At 40.8% G+C, this 16,829-nt stretch overlaps 2 protein-coding genes across 4 annotated transcripts in view; one reads left to right on the forward strand and one right to left on the reverse strand.

Moving 5' to 3' along the window:
• The first annotated feature begins 1,261 nt into the window (after positions 1–1,261).
• ldhd (lactate dehydrogenase D) lies at positions 1,262–8,788 on the forward strand. 2 transcript variants are annotated; one of them, XM_028986630.1, is made up of 11 exons: positions 1,262–1,559; positions 1,882–1,994; positions 2,493–2,634; positions 5,107–5,248; positions 5,715–5,874; positions 5,991–6,190; positions 6,445–6,573; positions 6,649–6,776; positions 7,122–7,212; positions 7,528–7,639; positions 7,995–8,788. In XM_028986630.1, the coding sequence occupies exons 1-11, from the start codon at positions 1,461–1,463 to the stop codon at positions 8,158–8,160; spliced, it is 1,482 nt and encodes a 493-aa protein (XP_028842463.1). In that variant the 5' UTR covers positions 1,262–1,460; the 3' UTR covers positions 8,161–8,788. The 2 variants fall into 2 exon arrangements, with proteins under 2 accessions (XP_028842463.1, XP_028842464.1); XM_028986631.1 differs by having other exon boundaries at positions 6,652–6,776.
• Positions 8,789–8,872: 84 nt separating this feature from the next.
• The window catches only part of znrf1 (zinc and ring finger 1), a 28,081-nt gene continuing 20,124 nt past the window's right edge, over positions 8,873–16,829 (reverse strand). For both annotated transcript variants that reach the window (XM_028986588.1, XM_028986587.1), the window contains 3 exons: positions 12,148–12,253; positions 11,361–11,454; positions 8,873–10,222 (listed from right to left, as the gene is read on the reverse strand). In XM_028986588.1, the coding sequence (XP_028842421.1) occupies positions 11,397–11,454; positions 12,148–12,253 (164 nt within the window). In that variant the 3' untranslated portion in view covers positions 8,873–10,222; positions 11,361–11,396. The remainder of the gene's footprint in view (positions 10,223–11,360; positions 11,455–12,147; positions 12,254–16,829) is intronic.

A 16,829-nucleotide genomic window follows, 5' to 3' on the forward strand; every position in this document is an offset into this window, starting at 1 on the left:
TAAACTACATTTTTTATTTCATGTATGGATGCTGGAAAAGTGGCAGAAGGTTGATTTTTAGGTGAATTTTCTGTTTTCTGAAAATATTGCAGGAGACCTACTGGAAACCGCATGGAAAAATCATGGTCTGGGGTTACATCCAGTATGGGGGTGTGCAAGAAATCTGCAGGGTGGAAGGCAACATCAATAGTCTGAAATACCAAGAAATCTGAGCTACCTTTTATATTCCCAACCATAAAAGATGCCAAATTCTGCAGCAGGATGGTGCTCCATCACATACTTCCATCTCCACATCAAAGTTCCGAAGAAGTCGGCGAAGAAGATCAAGAAGCTCCAGGATTGTCCAGCCCAGTCACCAGACATGAACATCATTGAGCATGTGTGGGGTAGGATGAAAGAGGAAGCATGGAAGATGAAACTTGAAGAATATTGATTAACTCTGGAAGGCATGCAAGACTGATTTCGGTGCTATTCCTGACGACTTCATCAATAAATTGTATGAATCCTTGCCAAACTGCATTGATGCATTCCTTCAAGCTCATGGAAGTCATACAAGATTTTAAATTTGGATTTCACAGCACCACTACTTAATTTGCTGACCTTTCTGTCTTGATTCAATGATAAATCTTTTTTAGATAAATTAATTCATTTTGAAGCATTAAACATTATTTTGTAGGGTTTTAGCTTTTCATATGAGCTATTTCTAACACCAATTGATTAATTAAAAGCCAGGTTAACAGCAGGTGTTGCTACAAAATAGTGGGTAACTATTGCCTATGAACCAGAAGACCCAGGTTCAAATCCCACTTAGTACCATTGTGTCCATGAGCAAGACACTTAACCCTGAGTTGCTCTGGATAAGGGAGTCTGATTAATGCTGTAAATGTAGATAAGCGAAATGTAGATTTGCTGTGACAAAAGAAAATGAACAATTTATCAGTTAAAAGCAGTATACTCGGCTTTTAACAGGTTTACTCGGTTTACAGGTTTACTCGGTTATAGGTTACTCGACATTTAACAGGTTTTTGACAGGTTTAAAACTGTCCCTAGACTGTGAGCTCTCAGGATGTGAGGGAGGCTCTTCTACATTCACCATCCCAGCGATTACCTCAGTGTGTGAGGATTTTGCCTTTTCTAATTATATTGCATTGGTTAAACATTAGCAGGTGCTACTGGGTTACATTCAGTTAATCAAATAAAATATTTGCAAAGGTCTGGATAAAATGTGATGGTTTTAAAGTTCTGAAGCCGGTTTTACAGCCAGTCCTGGTAGGTTATGACTATTTTTCTTATTAGGCTGCGTCCCACATCGACGTTACGTCATGACGTTACGTAGCACGGAAGTGATTTTGACGTGAAGCTGGAAGTGCTTCACGGTTGCTATATTTACCTATTTGGAGCGGGTGTGTTGTGACGTCTGTGATTTTCTGATCTGATCCAGAATCTTTCCCCGCGCCGTGATGAGCACCGCGTTATTCAGGAAACCTTTGTGCTCCGCGCTCGTGTTGTTCAATAAAACTCTTCACCGCTGTCCTGAAAAAAGACGCTATGCAATTAAAGTAAGCGAACCAGTGTTAGAAAGTCTTTCAATATGATTAATGACTAAAATGAACGACAAAGTGGCGTTTCATACAACTGACAAAATATTCAGAATCATTGTCTGCATCTGATCATTATGATTGGGAATAATGCCTTACATAATAATCCTTTACATACTAAACGTTTACTCAATCTGATGCCATGCAATGAATAATTAAATGTCTTTGTACCTTTGTACACTGACTATTTCACCTTCTATTTTCACCTTTACACTAACTTGCTGACTTTGGACGTTTTACCCTGGTCTCAGATCAGATGAAGTGAATCTGTATTTCCCTGCAGAGCGGCATTCTGGAGAGGGTGGTCGCTGCCTTCCAGTCCATCTCTGGGGACGCTGGAGTGTCACTTGGAGATACTGTCAGGGAGCAACATGGCAGAGATGAGTCTGTGCACAGGTGGGCCTGAAGATTCATGATGAAGTCTATGATCAGTGGGTTGCATCAATTTAATAAAATCTGCATTCAGTAACATTTTTTAATTTTCTGTGGTAGAGTTGTATACAAAAGTACTGTGAAAAATGATAAACCAAAACAACAAACACTAATAGTTAAAGATGATACATTTCTTATTATGGGGCAGCAGGTGCCCTGTGCTCAAAGTACATTTACATTTATCAGACACACTTATCCAGAGCAACTTACATCCAACAATGGAAATCAGTGACACCAAAACCTCTGTTTATCTGAGATGCAAACAGTTTTGTTAACTTAACAAATGTAGGGATGGTTAATTATATGATCTTGGTTGATGATTGCAATAAAACCTGCTTGATCTCTGTGAAAAAATCTTGATCACAGCAAAAGTAGTTCTAATAGGTTGTAGAGAGATATTTGTCTATTGAAATTGGATTTGGCAGGAGGCCTGATGACAGATTTTCATTTGTGCTCTTCTAGGTGCCACCCACCTGATGTGGTGGTGTTTCCCCGAAGTGTGGAAGAGGTCAGCGCCCTGGCTAAGATCTGCCATCACCACCGGCTCCCTATTATCCCCTTTGGCACGGGCACTGGGCTGGAAGGAGGGGTTGGGGCTGTGAGGGTGAGAGCCCACAATGATTACAGCAAATTTTTAACATTTTACCCTGTTGGCCCAAAGATAAGACAAATTTGTTACGACTGAAAAAAGGTTTTCTGATTGGTGAAGTTGATTGGTCTTTTTAATCATTAAAATGATTTTATTCATTTTTTAGATCAATTGGTCACATAGTAACATAGCCTCAATTTTTCAATCACTGCATTAACTTTACACATTTATCCATATATTATGATAAGAAAAGTTATGAAAAAAGAGTAGAATTTAGAAGACAATAATAGCGTGAGGTATTTAATGGTAAGCTATGTGATGAGGTGAATGTGTGTGAGTTTGAATGAGGGGTTGAGGCTGTCCTCTTATATTTGTCTAGACCCTGATGGCCAGTACAGTCTTCCAAACAGAGAGATTCAATTGGATCTTCTGTCAGATCTTCTTTGAAAATGATTCCTAATGCTTTTTCAACTGCCCAACTGTTGGCCTCTAGGGGGTGCTCAGAGGTGTTTTATGGGTAGGCCAGATTAGTATTAAATGTAAAAGCAGGCCTGAAGTGAGTCAGTGAGGGCTGCAAACTCTGGGAACTGTACCACTCCCAATAGTGATGAAAAATGTGTTGGCCATCTGCCTGGGATTTTCCAGTTAAGTTGGTATCGATGAAAGGAGGGGGGACCCAGTTTTGCATGGATTACAGGTCCTTACATAAGAAGACATGGTTTGCAATGCCCCTAATCCACAAGAACCTGGAGTCTCTGTAAAGGGCTGCCATCTTCAGCACACTACGCCTGCAGAGCAGATTCTGGCACATGGAGATAATTCCAGAAAGCATAGAATACACAGCTTTCATTACAAGAAACCAGCAGTATGAATTCAATTGCCTTCCCTTTGGTCTTAAAAACGCAGCTGCTACTTTTCAGAGACTTATGAATTCAGGTGGTGAGGAATATCAAAGATGTGCAACGGTCTCTGGGACTAATGGTGTCACCGCTTCATGCCCCATTTCTCAGAACAAGCTGCGCCATTGCATGCCCTGAAGAAGAATGGGGTACCTTGGCAGTGGACTCCTGAATGCCAGACTGTGCCTAAAAAATAAAAACATGACCTCTCGACTGCTCCAGTCCTAACCCCTCCTGATTTTACCCAATCGGACGCATGTAACATTGGCCTTTGCTGATCTAGGAGCATCCGGATGTGGAGTATGTGGCAATGTATGCCTGCCGGTTACTGCAGGAAGCTGAGCAGAGGTGCTCCAAGAAGGAATGTCTTGCTGTAATCTCGGCCATGGAGAAATGCAGCAAGTATCTGGAACAAAGAGCTTTTACTGTTGATGCTTTAACTGATGATGCTGCCCTGACCTGGGTTTTTAAGTGCATTATCTGTAGCGGAAGACTCTCAAGCCAGGAAATATCAGCAATCTCCATCTGGTAATATAGCATCGCTGAGCCTTCGGTACCTGAGCAATGCCTAAAATAACCCTCTCAGAGGGGCATTGGCCAGCTTGCTGGAGGTCGCCTACTGACCAGTGGTGATTGTCACACCACTGGGGGACCCTGGCCTACCTGGTCCTACCTTGTCTTGGGAAGAGTGCCCCATTTTTCACTTTCCACCCAAAGAACTCCATCATCCAGAAGCTTACCACCACATATCATCCTGAGATGAACCTCACTGACAGAATTATCCACACACTCATGTTGATGATAGCAGCCTATGTAAAGGACAAAAAGAAACGCTGTGAACAGAATTCCGTTTCGCCATCAGTTTAGCCATTTTTGTTTGCCACCAAAGTGTAATCCCTGCATGGGGGACTGGGTGTGGGTCCACGCTCATCTGTAGTCTTGGGTGGTGGTCTTGTTCATGCCCACCTCAGTACAAAGGACCCGCACATGTTGTTCAGGTATTCGGTTTGATTAATATTAATGTGACTTTTACCTGAGTGTTTGATTAATTGTAAGTTTTGCCTTATGTTGTGATTGTTATACATGTAACCATGTTACTCCCATTGTGCATGTCAATGAGTTTGTGTATATGGTAGGATAGGAATTCTCCTGATGCTGTTCACCTGCCGTGGGGAGGTGTTTTCTTTCTTCTCCTTTGCTATTTTTTATTCTGTTGTTGTCACAAAAAATGATCTTGATATACTTTCCCATATTGAATGTTTGATTTTTCAGTTGATTTTACAAAAGTTTTTCTGATCAGACTGAAACAAATACCAGATAAACCAGAGATTCTCAACTGTCTTTAGAGGCATCATGTCTTTTGTTGAGCAAATGTAAATACCATGTCTAATTGCAACATACAAAAAGCAAAAGATAAGACCATTGATTTTTGGTCGTTTTTTCGTCATTTCACAGACAAGGCCGAGCCTGTGTAAAATGATAGAATTAAGCCTGAACCTGTTAAGCCTGAACCTTGGTGACTAGAATATAATGCAGTATTTGAGTTGAAAGGCTGACTTGAAGATTCCTGATCTGTCTGTCCTGTAAGGGCGGTGTCTGTTTTAGCATGAGGAAGATGGATCAAGTCCTGGATCTGCATCAGGAGGACTTTGATGTGACTGTAGAGCCTGGGGTGACCCGCAAAGCACTCAACTCCTACCTCAGAGACACTGGTCTGTGGTTTCCTGTAGGTAAGGAGCAGAGGTGGCAAATGTCCACAAATTCTTAGTACAAATAAAGGTACCTTTACTCTGATAAAAGCCGAAGTACTGACTTAAATTATTTTTACTCAAGATAAAGTGACAAGGTACAGGCTCTGAAACAGACATATAGAAGTAAAAAGTTTGAGACCATTTCAGAGGGAGCTCTTCTCTTCTCAAATATAGAGCGTTGTTTTGACTGGCTAAATAATGTTATGTGATTTTCTGCATGATTCATGAGTGATTCATGACTTAGTTGTGAATGTTGGATAATGCTTTTAACAAATTTTTACATTAATTTATTATAATTACCTAATATTGTGCTCATGTTATGTGTTTTTATTTAAATGACTATGTACAAGAAATATTATCAGCAGTTTATTTGAGCCAGTTGGCGTGATGGTTTCATTTTCTGAATGTCTTTGTCAACCTTAATGTGGAATTGTTATGCTAACAGATCCTGGGGCAGATGCTTCACTCTGTGGCATGGCCGCCACCAGTGCATCTGGAACAAATGCTGTGCGCTATGGCACCATGCGGGAGAATGTGCTCAACCTGGAGGTCGTATTGGCAGATGGAACAGTGCTCCACACTGCAGGCAGGGGCCGTCGTTCCAGGTAGATATGATGTCAGTATTGTTGTTTGTGAGATTTTCCCAAACCTGGACAGGTTTGCTGAAAAAATAGTTATGCTTATACCAGCTAATGGTATTTGGTGCTTGGATTATTATTAGGAAGACTTCCGCAGGATATAACCTGACCAACCTGTTTGTTGGCTCTGAAGGCACACTGGGTGTGCTGACTAAAGCCACACTTCGACTCTATGGGATCCCAGAGACCATGGTGTCTGCTGTCTGCTCCTTCCCCTCTGTCCAGGCAGCAGTGGACAGCACTGTCCAGGTGTTGCAGGCTGGGGTCCCCATCGCACGTATTGGTAAGGTAGAGACATGTTGCCCATCATGATTACATGTGTACATAAAGGCACAAACCCTCTAGGTATACATTTTCTTAAATAAATTGTAATAAGAATAAATTGCATTATTATAATGTAAATCTTAAAATAACATTTATTTTTGAAGAGTAATGAATGTCTTTGGCCCAATTTTTGCCATCACAAACCAAAAGAAAAGATGAACAGGAGGACTCCATAATAAAGCTTTGCTCAGAACCACTCTTGTCTGTGTGCAGAGTTCCTGGATGATGTGATGATTGATGCCTGTAATCGTTTTAACTCCCTCTCCTACCCGGTGGCACCTACCCTTTTCTTGGAGTTCCATGGCAGCACAAGGAGTCTAGAAGAGCAGGTGGCCATCACAGGTGAGTGTTCCCTGCCAGTCTGGTCCTACTTTAACTGTGTTTGTAAGATGATGTCACTGGATGTGTTTTGACCAGAAGAAATAGCGAAGGACAATGGGGGATCCGATTTCTCCTGGGCTCAGGATGAGGAGAGTCGTGGGCGCCTGTGGAAAGCTCGGCATGATGCTTGGTACGCTGCACTGGCACTGAGGCCTGGCTGTAAGGTGAGGACCTGCAACAAATGTCTAAACCTGATCTTAATTTAACCTAAACCAGTGCCAATTAACTTTTTTTCTCTTCTGGTTCATAGACAGGGGTGTGTGACAGACAGTGACTCTGGTAGTGGTTCTGGTTAGGAGAGTATAGAATACACAGCAGAAATATATTTTTTAAAAATAGCTCCACAACCCAGAAATGTTCTGCCAGCAAGAAGAGCCCAATTGCACATTAGGGCCTGGAGGATATAGTGGATGCATGTGTTCCTTGACCTTGTTGTGTTTTTTCTATGCACTGTCAGTTCAATGGTGAGTGTGTGAAAATGATATATCAACTATATGATGATTCTGCAGGCCTACGCAACAGATGTGTGTGTGCCTCTCTCATGCCTCCCGGAAGTGGTCGTGGCCACCAAAAAGGACCTGATAAGAAATGGACTCACAGGTAAATTTGTTAAATGTTTTATATATACTTTATATATATATAAAACATTATTTATATATACTGTTTCCAAAAATATTTAATCAAAAATACGACAGATTCAACTGAAGCACATCCAAGTGCTGCTCAAGGGACTTTTCACTAGTGACGCTTTGTCTTTGAACAGTTTCAGTGTTCGTTTTGGTTCACTTTTATTTGTAGGTGGCTGTGCAGTTTTATTCTAGGAACATTTAAGAGGTTATGGCCATAAAAGTTGCTCTAGTGGTAATGTATTCCCCTGCCCCTTTTTAAACAAATGTTTTTTTGTTTATTTGTCAGGTCCAATTGCAGGCCACGTGGGAGATGGAAATTTCCACTGCATCATGGTCCTTGACCCCAATGACCAGGAAGAAGTGGGTCAAGTTCATCAGTTCACTGAGAGGCTGGCCAGGTGTCCTTTTTCATGTCCTTCCTTCCACCGTTTTCAACCTGAAACATTCCAAATATGTCACTTTTCCTTGACACATATACAGAGGCATATCATTACATCCCTGACCAGTGGAATGATTAATATTGATGATCTTGTTACTGTGGCACATGGTAGTGGTTGGGATATTTTTGAAGAAAAAACAGGCAACTGTAAGGACAATGATGTCTAGATGACTGGGTCCAAGCGTCTCAAAATCTGCAGCTCTGCAATGCTTTGTAATGGAAGAAGGTGTCACCACCGCTAATGAGGGTGTAGGACAAACTATGAGTGCAAACTATTTTTTTTATTAATGTGTGGTTGTTTCTGTGTGTTCTAGGAGGGCTCTAGCCATGGATGGAACGTGTACTGGAGAACATGGTGTGGGTCTGGGCAAACGAGTCTTGCTGCGTGAGGAGGTGGGACCCCTGGCTATTGAGGTCATGCAGGGCCTGAAGGCCACTCTGGACCCCAAAAACCTCATGAATCCTGGGAAAGTGTTGTAGTCTCTCATGTCTTCACAACATTGTGTGAATAAACCGCATGAATTATCCACTCAACCTCTGCCTTTAAACAAATAAAGAAAATACGTTAATGAAAATGAGGATCATTATGATCATAATGGGGCAGTGGTGGCTTAGCGGATCAGGAAACAGACTTGTTACCAAAGGATTGTCGCATGTATGTATATAATCAATTCAAGTGTTCTGATTGGTGACACAGTGTATACGGTGGTGGTAGTAGCCTAGTGGGTAACACACCAGAAGCCCCAGGTTCAAATCCCACTTACTGCCATTGTGTCTCTGAGCAAGACACTTAACCCTATGTTGCTCCAGGGGGACTGTCCCTGTCACTACTGATTGTAAGTGGCTCTGGATAAGGGCGTCTGATAAATGCTGTAAATGTATATGGACCTTTATTCCAACCAAACAAAAACTGTTACAGTTCCAACATGCAATGTCTCATATAGCACCAGGAAAATATTCCCCAAACTCACAAGGCTTGAACCGACTTGCTCCATTAAACTGTCTTAAATGATCAAAAAACTGGATCCAGGCTAATGTTGTTGGCGACATTACAACAGCAAGATCAGCCGCTGGCTGCGGATCCCCTGTGGGGACGCTGTGGAGTTTCACACCCATATCAATGAGCCTCATTATAATAGTTCTTATTGATATAGGTGCATCTTATGCAATAATATTTCTATGGACACACTGATTTTCCATTTTGTCTTTTTATTATTGTATATATTATCATTATTTATTACTCATCCCACAGATTGCACATCAAAATCTTCAGACAACTATTTTACCTCCTTAAACAGGCATCCATTCACATCTCTGGGGAAAAAAAGAAATTTGACCAAAACGATGATTTAAAAAAAAAAAAAAACGGAAGAAAGAAACCATGAAGACAGCAGGAAAATGAAGGCCCATTTTCTCCCATGTTTACTGACTTTTTTTCTGAGACAGGGTCATGCCTTCGCTCTTGGAAAAACATTGCGTGGGGTTGCCCTTGTTTCCAGGCACGAAGCAGAAAAAGCTCTCTAAATTCTGAAGACTCTACCCGGCACAAAAGAAGCATTTTTTCCTCATTATTTAGATGCTTTTTACAAAGTCGTTATTCCAGATGGTAGTAGTCCATGCCAGAGTAGACACATACTGAAGAATGCACCACAGATTTTTCACATTTTGAAAAATTATGTCTACACAGAGAAGCTTTTAGATGACAAATATTCCAGTAATGTTCAGGGGACACAATGTTGTGTCCACACTCAAGGCCTTCACAAATTGTATTGTTCAGAAATAATCAATGTAAAAGTTCACATGGTAGAAATAAAAACAAATCTAGATTGTAAACATTTTATAGACAGGACCACAGAGCATTGTCCCCTAAAACATAAAGCTGGCTCTTCAAAACACACACACACACACACACACACACACACACACACACACACACACACACACACACACACTCATGTCAGCAGATCCCACACACACATAGAGACTCGCACATATACATGATTGACGTCCTCACCCTTATAAACACACCCAACACAGGTACAGAGACTGACAGCCACACTTTGGAGAAAAATACAAATCTTCTGCTATCTGGCACTTTTGCAACATGCCAAACAATCCTGACCTCTGACTCCGATATCCTGACCCAAGCATTGATGGGCCCCCATGCCCCAGTAGTTTACAGCATAAATCCAGGTACAATTAGATGAAATTCTCAGCCTACTCAGCCTATAACCTGTCGATCTGATCGTAGGCTGGCCAGCTGAAGAGAATGGGTAGATGAACAAGAGACACAGAAAATTAGGGTAGGACTTTGATGACGTCACCCATATCCAAACTGATGGCAGGGTACAATCTCCTGGGACTCGCAACGCAGGTGGAGGTGACAGTGTTCCTTTGATGCATCCTTCTTTTCATCATTTTTTTGGTTCGGTTTGCTATGATAAACATTTATCAACTGGTAGAATGATTGTTTTGTTTACTTTTTTCTATATTTGGTTATTATTTCAGTGTCCAGGTATCCATGTTAGGTCCATAAAGTGCCCTAAAAGATAGTGGATGACAAAGGCACAAACAAAATCAACTGACGCAAACAATGATCTAGAGCATCATGCAAATATCCACCTAATCATCTACCTGTGGCTGTTATGCTGATAATATGATCATTATAAACATACATTTAGAAAGTGAGAAAAAAATGTTTTTCACTTAATTTCTCAATTGATATATAGGTAAAAAATAAATAATGTCCATTACAGTCTTTACAAAAAACTACTGGTCACATTTGAAATAGTTTATAATCTGAAGTAAATAAAAACAGTCAAAACAGGATGAAACTGGATTTCCCAGCATTTGCTTTGAAATAACCATGACCAAGTCATGTGTTGTAGATGAATGATGAATCTGTTGTTATTGGTTCACGTACACAACCATTCAAAAGAATGAATAGATCTACTCATGGGTCTTTCTTAGAGAGAATGAAAAATCAGATTCATCAAACATACATTGTATTCTGTAGATAATACCATCAAAGTACAAGTAAAGATGCAAATTATGCTACAGGAGATACCAAAAAATGTGGCTAGCTTCATTTCAATGACTGTCTGCTCAGATAAACTGGTTTCTTGGTGTGTATCTGACCTTTGCTCAGCACAGTAAGTAATGTCATAACAGCATATAAAATTCCATTGACATCAGTTGTGGTGTGTGCTAGACTGAGAGAAGACAGACTGTCATGTGATAAATACTGCAACACTATCCTTAACACTATCCGGCTGGCAACCCAAGGAGAAGTCTACAGCACGTCACATTTTGCATTTCCTCATTTGAGGAGAAAGCACAGCTCTGTTGTCATAGAAACCGATAAGTGACAATTGTATTAATTGAATAGATCCTAAATTACCCCCGTATCATTTTAAACTATCCCACAATGCATTTCAGCAAGACTGATTCTTAAAGTAGATTCATCTGGATACATGAATAAAACTTTATTCTGATTGGGTTTTGTACAATATTATTCATGCACCATGTCAGGAACTTGGTGTTGGCTGAGGATCAGAGGCTGAAAGCAGCAAACAAAAAAAAAAAGCAATGATGTGGGACAACTAACACACATCTACACAGCCCTGAGGGTGAATCTGCCAGTGAAGGACAAGGTGAGAAGGACAGCTGGACCTGCTCACCTTAAAAAGCAGTCGCTGCAGGAATGGGCTGGCATGTCAGTCGGAGGGGTGCTCTGGGCAGGACCGGTTAATTTCAAACCAGGAGTCTATACAGCTGGAACCGAGAAGGGAGTCACACACAAAAAAGGAAACTAAAACCAGTCCTCAAAATAGCAATAAAAATACTTATATATTAAGGATGGATCTACATATGAATACAGTGTATAGAAATGTGTATTTTGTACAAATTATGCTATTTAATGTAATTATATGTATTCAGGAAGAACAACAATGAATACCTGCTTTCAGCCTGAAAATCTGCATGGCCTATGTGATGTACAACAGTAGTAGTAATATTAATATGCAATGTAACATGTAATGTGCGATTCATTTGACCAGTTGGACAACATTCACTGTTCAGTCAACCTGTGTTGAAACAGGAAAAACAGAGTGCTGCTTATATTCCAGATCCAGTGTAGTTATAAAAAGGATGCCATGTAGACAGACCCCTGTCACCGTATTGCTAGACACCTTTGTCTGTAACTACTGCAACTTAAATGAAAACAATGCTCTCACCAATACCTATTCTACCAAATGATTAAAAATAAAAAAACTCCTGAACATGCATTCATGTCAGAGATGATAATTGTCTTTTTCTCAGGATATAAACATTTAACACATTCACAAAACAAATTTGCTAATTTAATAGATTATTAAAAAGGAAAATTAGCACAGGGAATAGACAGATACATTTCTGTCTTGCTAAAACAAAAACACTGAGCTCCGTTGGGACACTTTTTTGTCTCACCTTTTATGGTAGATGCAGAGGCACGGCAGTCTGGCAATGGTGTCCCCCTGCTGCAGCTCCTCCAGACAGATCACACACTCGCCAGCGTCCCGCACCAGCACGTCATCTAACACACAGTAATCCAAGAACAATTACTTCACATGTTACCAGCAGCATTAAAACATGTTCTTAAAGTCCAGGTCCTGTGGTTGTGGGACCAGAAGGGGGCAGTGTTGAAGGAGAAACATTACAGTGAGGTCAAATGAAGAGCTTTTACCCAATTCAGCATTCACAACAGCAACCTCTCTGTTTCTGTTGTCTTATCTTATACCTGTATGTGTGAGCAAGTGTGTGTGTTGTACATCTTCGCTGTATGAATTATACGGCGGGTTGCACTTCTGAGTAAAATCCAATGCACACCCTGAAACTAGACGACACAATAAGAATGCATCTGTCATCGTAAGACACTGAGTTCTGAAGAAGAAAGGGAGCGGCTGAGGAGATGTGGGATACTGGAGGTGAGAGGAGGAGGAGAGGGAGGGAGGAAGGGGAAACACAGACAGAAGACATATGCTCTGAATGCAAATCAGATTAGCTCAGTAACCAGTGGGCCACTAAACCTACACACACATCACTGCTCCTTTTTCACAAAACTAAAGAGGAATGTATCTACAGTACTCTGCACAAATACAATCCAGTGACAATAAAACCACTGTTTATCTAAGTTTGTGACAAATTCTGTTAACATAAAAAATGTCAACACTTATCAAATATTAATTTATTACAGAATGTCCTTATTTTCAATGAAAACTGTGGCATAATGAGTGTAGAAAAAGATACCAGTGCCAGTCACAGGAGAGACAGACAACTGGACTTCACTGTGTGGACAGTGAAGTGCATGGATGACAGATGGAGCTGTTGATCTAGTCTCTCTTGCACTGTTTACATTCAAAATTCCATCTTGGGTTGTGGAGAACAGACACACTTATCACTTTTACTACATATGTCATAACATTTCAATTTAATTTTGATATCGATGATGGATCTGCATGTTATCTTTATTTGTGGGCTTTTTAAGAATGCATTAGTCAACTTTTAAATAATCTGCCTACATTTTAATTATCCAGTAATTTAGTTCCCGTTCTATTTAATGTGGTATATTTGTACTCTGTAAAATGACAAATTTATTCATACTTGTTTAGAACGTCACTTAAGCTGGGAAATCAAAATGTTATATTAACTGATATACGATGATCAGCCATAACATTATGAAATTAATATTAGTGATTATGTTGTTAGACTACGATGATTATGCAGCTGGGTCATAGCATCTCCAAAACTGCTGCACTCTTGTGAGATGTTCACCATATCCAGTGGTCAGGACCCACCAAAAGTGGTCCAAGGAAGGAAACACACATTGAATTAGTGGCAGTGTGATGGGTGGCCAAGATGCACTAATGCACATAGTGAATGCAGGATGTCCTGTGGTGCACAAACAGAAACACTATTCCCTGACTTGGCCTCCAAATTCTCCACATCTCAATCCGATCATCTATGGGATTTGCTGCATATACCACATTACAGGACTTAAAGGATCTGCTAGAGATCCTCAAGATACCAGAGGTCCAAGTTTACTCCACGCCATGGTGGGCCAGGTCTATTTTACGGTTATGACCAATGGGTGAATACATGACATCAGTACTCCTCTCCAATTTTCCAGCCGCATGAGTTTAAATAGGTTCCAGGCCACCTCAACAAGTGATATGTTTGACTGATATGAAGTTGCACAACCCAGCAATATAACCCTACTACTGACCCAGTTTCTGGTAGCTACTTCATGGTCAACAGTGAATGTACTATCCACACAAAACAAGGAGTGTGAGTCTCCAGGCAGGAATGATGTCCGCAGCTGACTGACAATGTAACATAAAGCATTCTGGGAATTCATGTTAGGAAAACACCTTGACTGTCACCTCTCCATATTGGTGGTCAATGAGGATGCCAGCCAATCGTGTCAATGAGATCTGGCTGGGGTCACCTTCAGAAAGCTGCCATTCATTCAATAAAACTGCTGTAATCACCCTTTACCCATAACATACCCACCAATGCACATAATCCATAAAGCACCATATCTACACCATATAACACCTCTACCCACTATTACATACAGTAATATGCGATAATACACACTACAAAATATCAGATACTGAACCACCATCTTCAGATCACAGTGCTCTTATGAGTACTAATGAGGGTAAAATAGGACACCAATATCTCATCACTGCTGAATGAAGTGGCCCATACTAACGTTTAAATGACAAGGACAAGCCTTCAAAGACAATCCAAAACTATCTTTACTAGTGCAAAATTGGTTGCTACATTCCAAAAAAATGAATGATATTTTTCAGTTTGGTAGTGTCACATGATTCCATCCATGTGACTGGGAGCAACACGGAAACGAGGTAACGTGACTCCTATAAATTGGTAAGATGGCCACTGCCAGCTGCTCAGTCATTGATTGACATCCGTCAACTCGACTCGGCTTCAACTCAAACCTGCTACCAGTAAGACCTCTCCTGTTCATCTCCTCTCTACTCCTCCCTCAAATGACAACATCCGTGTTGTGTTGCTGCTCACGCTGGCTCTCCTTCGCATAGGAAACCGGAGGAAACCTACCTGCCTCCTTGCATCCCACTGCACCAGGGTTTCTCGTTTTCTCTCACACGAGCACACCTTCTGTTCTCTCGCCGGGACCGTGACAGGTAGCAGTGTTGATTTTTTAATCAAGCCTTGATAGATAGAATCATGCCATCTGAATCTTTCTGCACAACAAAAATAATGCTGCATTTACAGATTACAGATTTTGTCTCCAATTTAGTTGTATCTGTGGATAAAGTCCTAATTGTCAGTGACTTTAACATCCACTGTGATAAATTAGAAGACTCACTAAGAACAGCATTCCTGTCTTTACTAGACTCAGCTGGAGTTAACCAACATATAACAGGACCTACTCATGAAGGTGGTCAAACGCTCGATCGCGTACTGACCTTTGGTTTAAATATAGAAGACATAGTTATTCTTCCGCAATCTGAAATGATCTCAGATTATTTCCTCATCACTTTTAAAATGTCTCAGACACAATAAACTCAACCCCCTTCGTTATAGAGACAAACGGACAATTACATCAAGTGCAGCACAGAGGTTTATTAATACCCTACCAGATTTATCAATGCTGATAAACTCACCGTCAGACCCCGCTGAATTTGATTAAGCGACCAAATGTCTAGAAGTAGCACTGCCCTCAAAAGGAAGATAGTAAGAGATAAAAACTTAATTCCTTGGTATAATGATCACACACGCTCGCTTAAGAAGACTGCCTGGAAATTAGAACGTAAATGGCATCGAAAATTTAAAGTATTCCGAATAGCGTGGAAGGAGAACCTACTTAACTATAAGAAGGCTCTTAGCACGGCTCGATCGACATATCTCTCCTCTTTAATAGACAAGAACAAAAATAATCCCAGATTCCTGTTTAACACTATAGTCAAGCTAACCAGGAATAAGACAGAAAAGGATTCTACCACTCAACATCATTATAGTAGCAACAACTTTATAAATATCTTCCTGCTGTTGACCTCTGATCAGGGACACATCTCGCTGCTTGTCCTGCTTGATCTGAGTGCAGCGTTTGACACTATCGATCACGCTATTCTCCTTGCCAGGTTAGAGAATGTTATTGGGATTAAGGGAACAGCCCAAACACAGTATTAGCTTTCATTGCTATGCTGACGACACACAGCTGTATCTGTCAGCAATGGCAGATCAGAGGCAGCAGCTGAACAGAATAGAGAATTGTCTGAAGGACACTAGACAGTGGATGCTCACCAACTTTCTCCTGTTAAACCCTGACAAGACAGAAGCTCTCGTACTTGGGCCTCAAGCAGCCAGGCATAACCTGGCTTACTACAATATAACCCTGGATAGCCTTTCTATTTCACCAAGTATTGAAGTAAAGGATCTAGGTGTCATCATTGATGCAGGTCTCTCATGCTACATTTACATTTACAGCATTTATCAGACGCCCTTATCCAGAGCGACTTACAATCAGTAGTTACAGGGACAGTCTCCCTGGAGCAATTCGCATGTAGATAATGTCACTGGGATAGCATTCTTTCACCTTAGAAATATTGCAAAAAAAAGAAATATCATTTATATGCATGATGCAGAAAAGTTGGTCCATGCATTTATTACATCAAGGTTAGATTACTGCAATGCATTACTGTCTGGATGCTCTAGTAGATGCATGAGTAAACTCCAGCTAGTACAGAATGCTGCAGCCAGAGTTCTAACTAGAACTAGGAAATTTGACCACATCACCCCAGTCTTACAATCACTGCACTGGTTACCCATGAAATTTAGGATTGACTACAAAATCCTACTTTTGACCTATAAAGCTCTAAATGGTCTCGTCCCGCAATACCTGAGTGAACTTTTATTTTTTTACGACCCGCCATTCCCCCTTCGATCAATGGGTGCGGGGTCACTACTGGTACCAAAAGTACAGAAGGTCACAGCTGGGAGCAGATCCTTCTACTATAGAGCTCCGCAGTTGTGGAACGGCTTGCCTGTCAGTGTCCGGGACTCAGACACGGTCTCAGTGTTTAAATCCAATCTCAAAACCTATCTGCTTTCTCTGGCTTTTT

This window comes from Denticeps clupeoides, chromosome 7 (genome assembly GCF_900700375.1).
Source record: "Denticeps clupeoides chromosome 7, fDenClu1.1, whole genome shotgun sequence".
Lineage (NCBI taxonomy): Eukaryota > Metazoa > Chordata > Actinopteri > Clupeiformes > Denticipitidae > Denticeps > Denticeps clupeoides.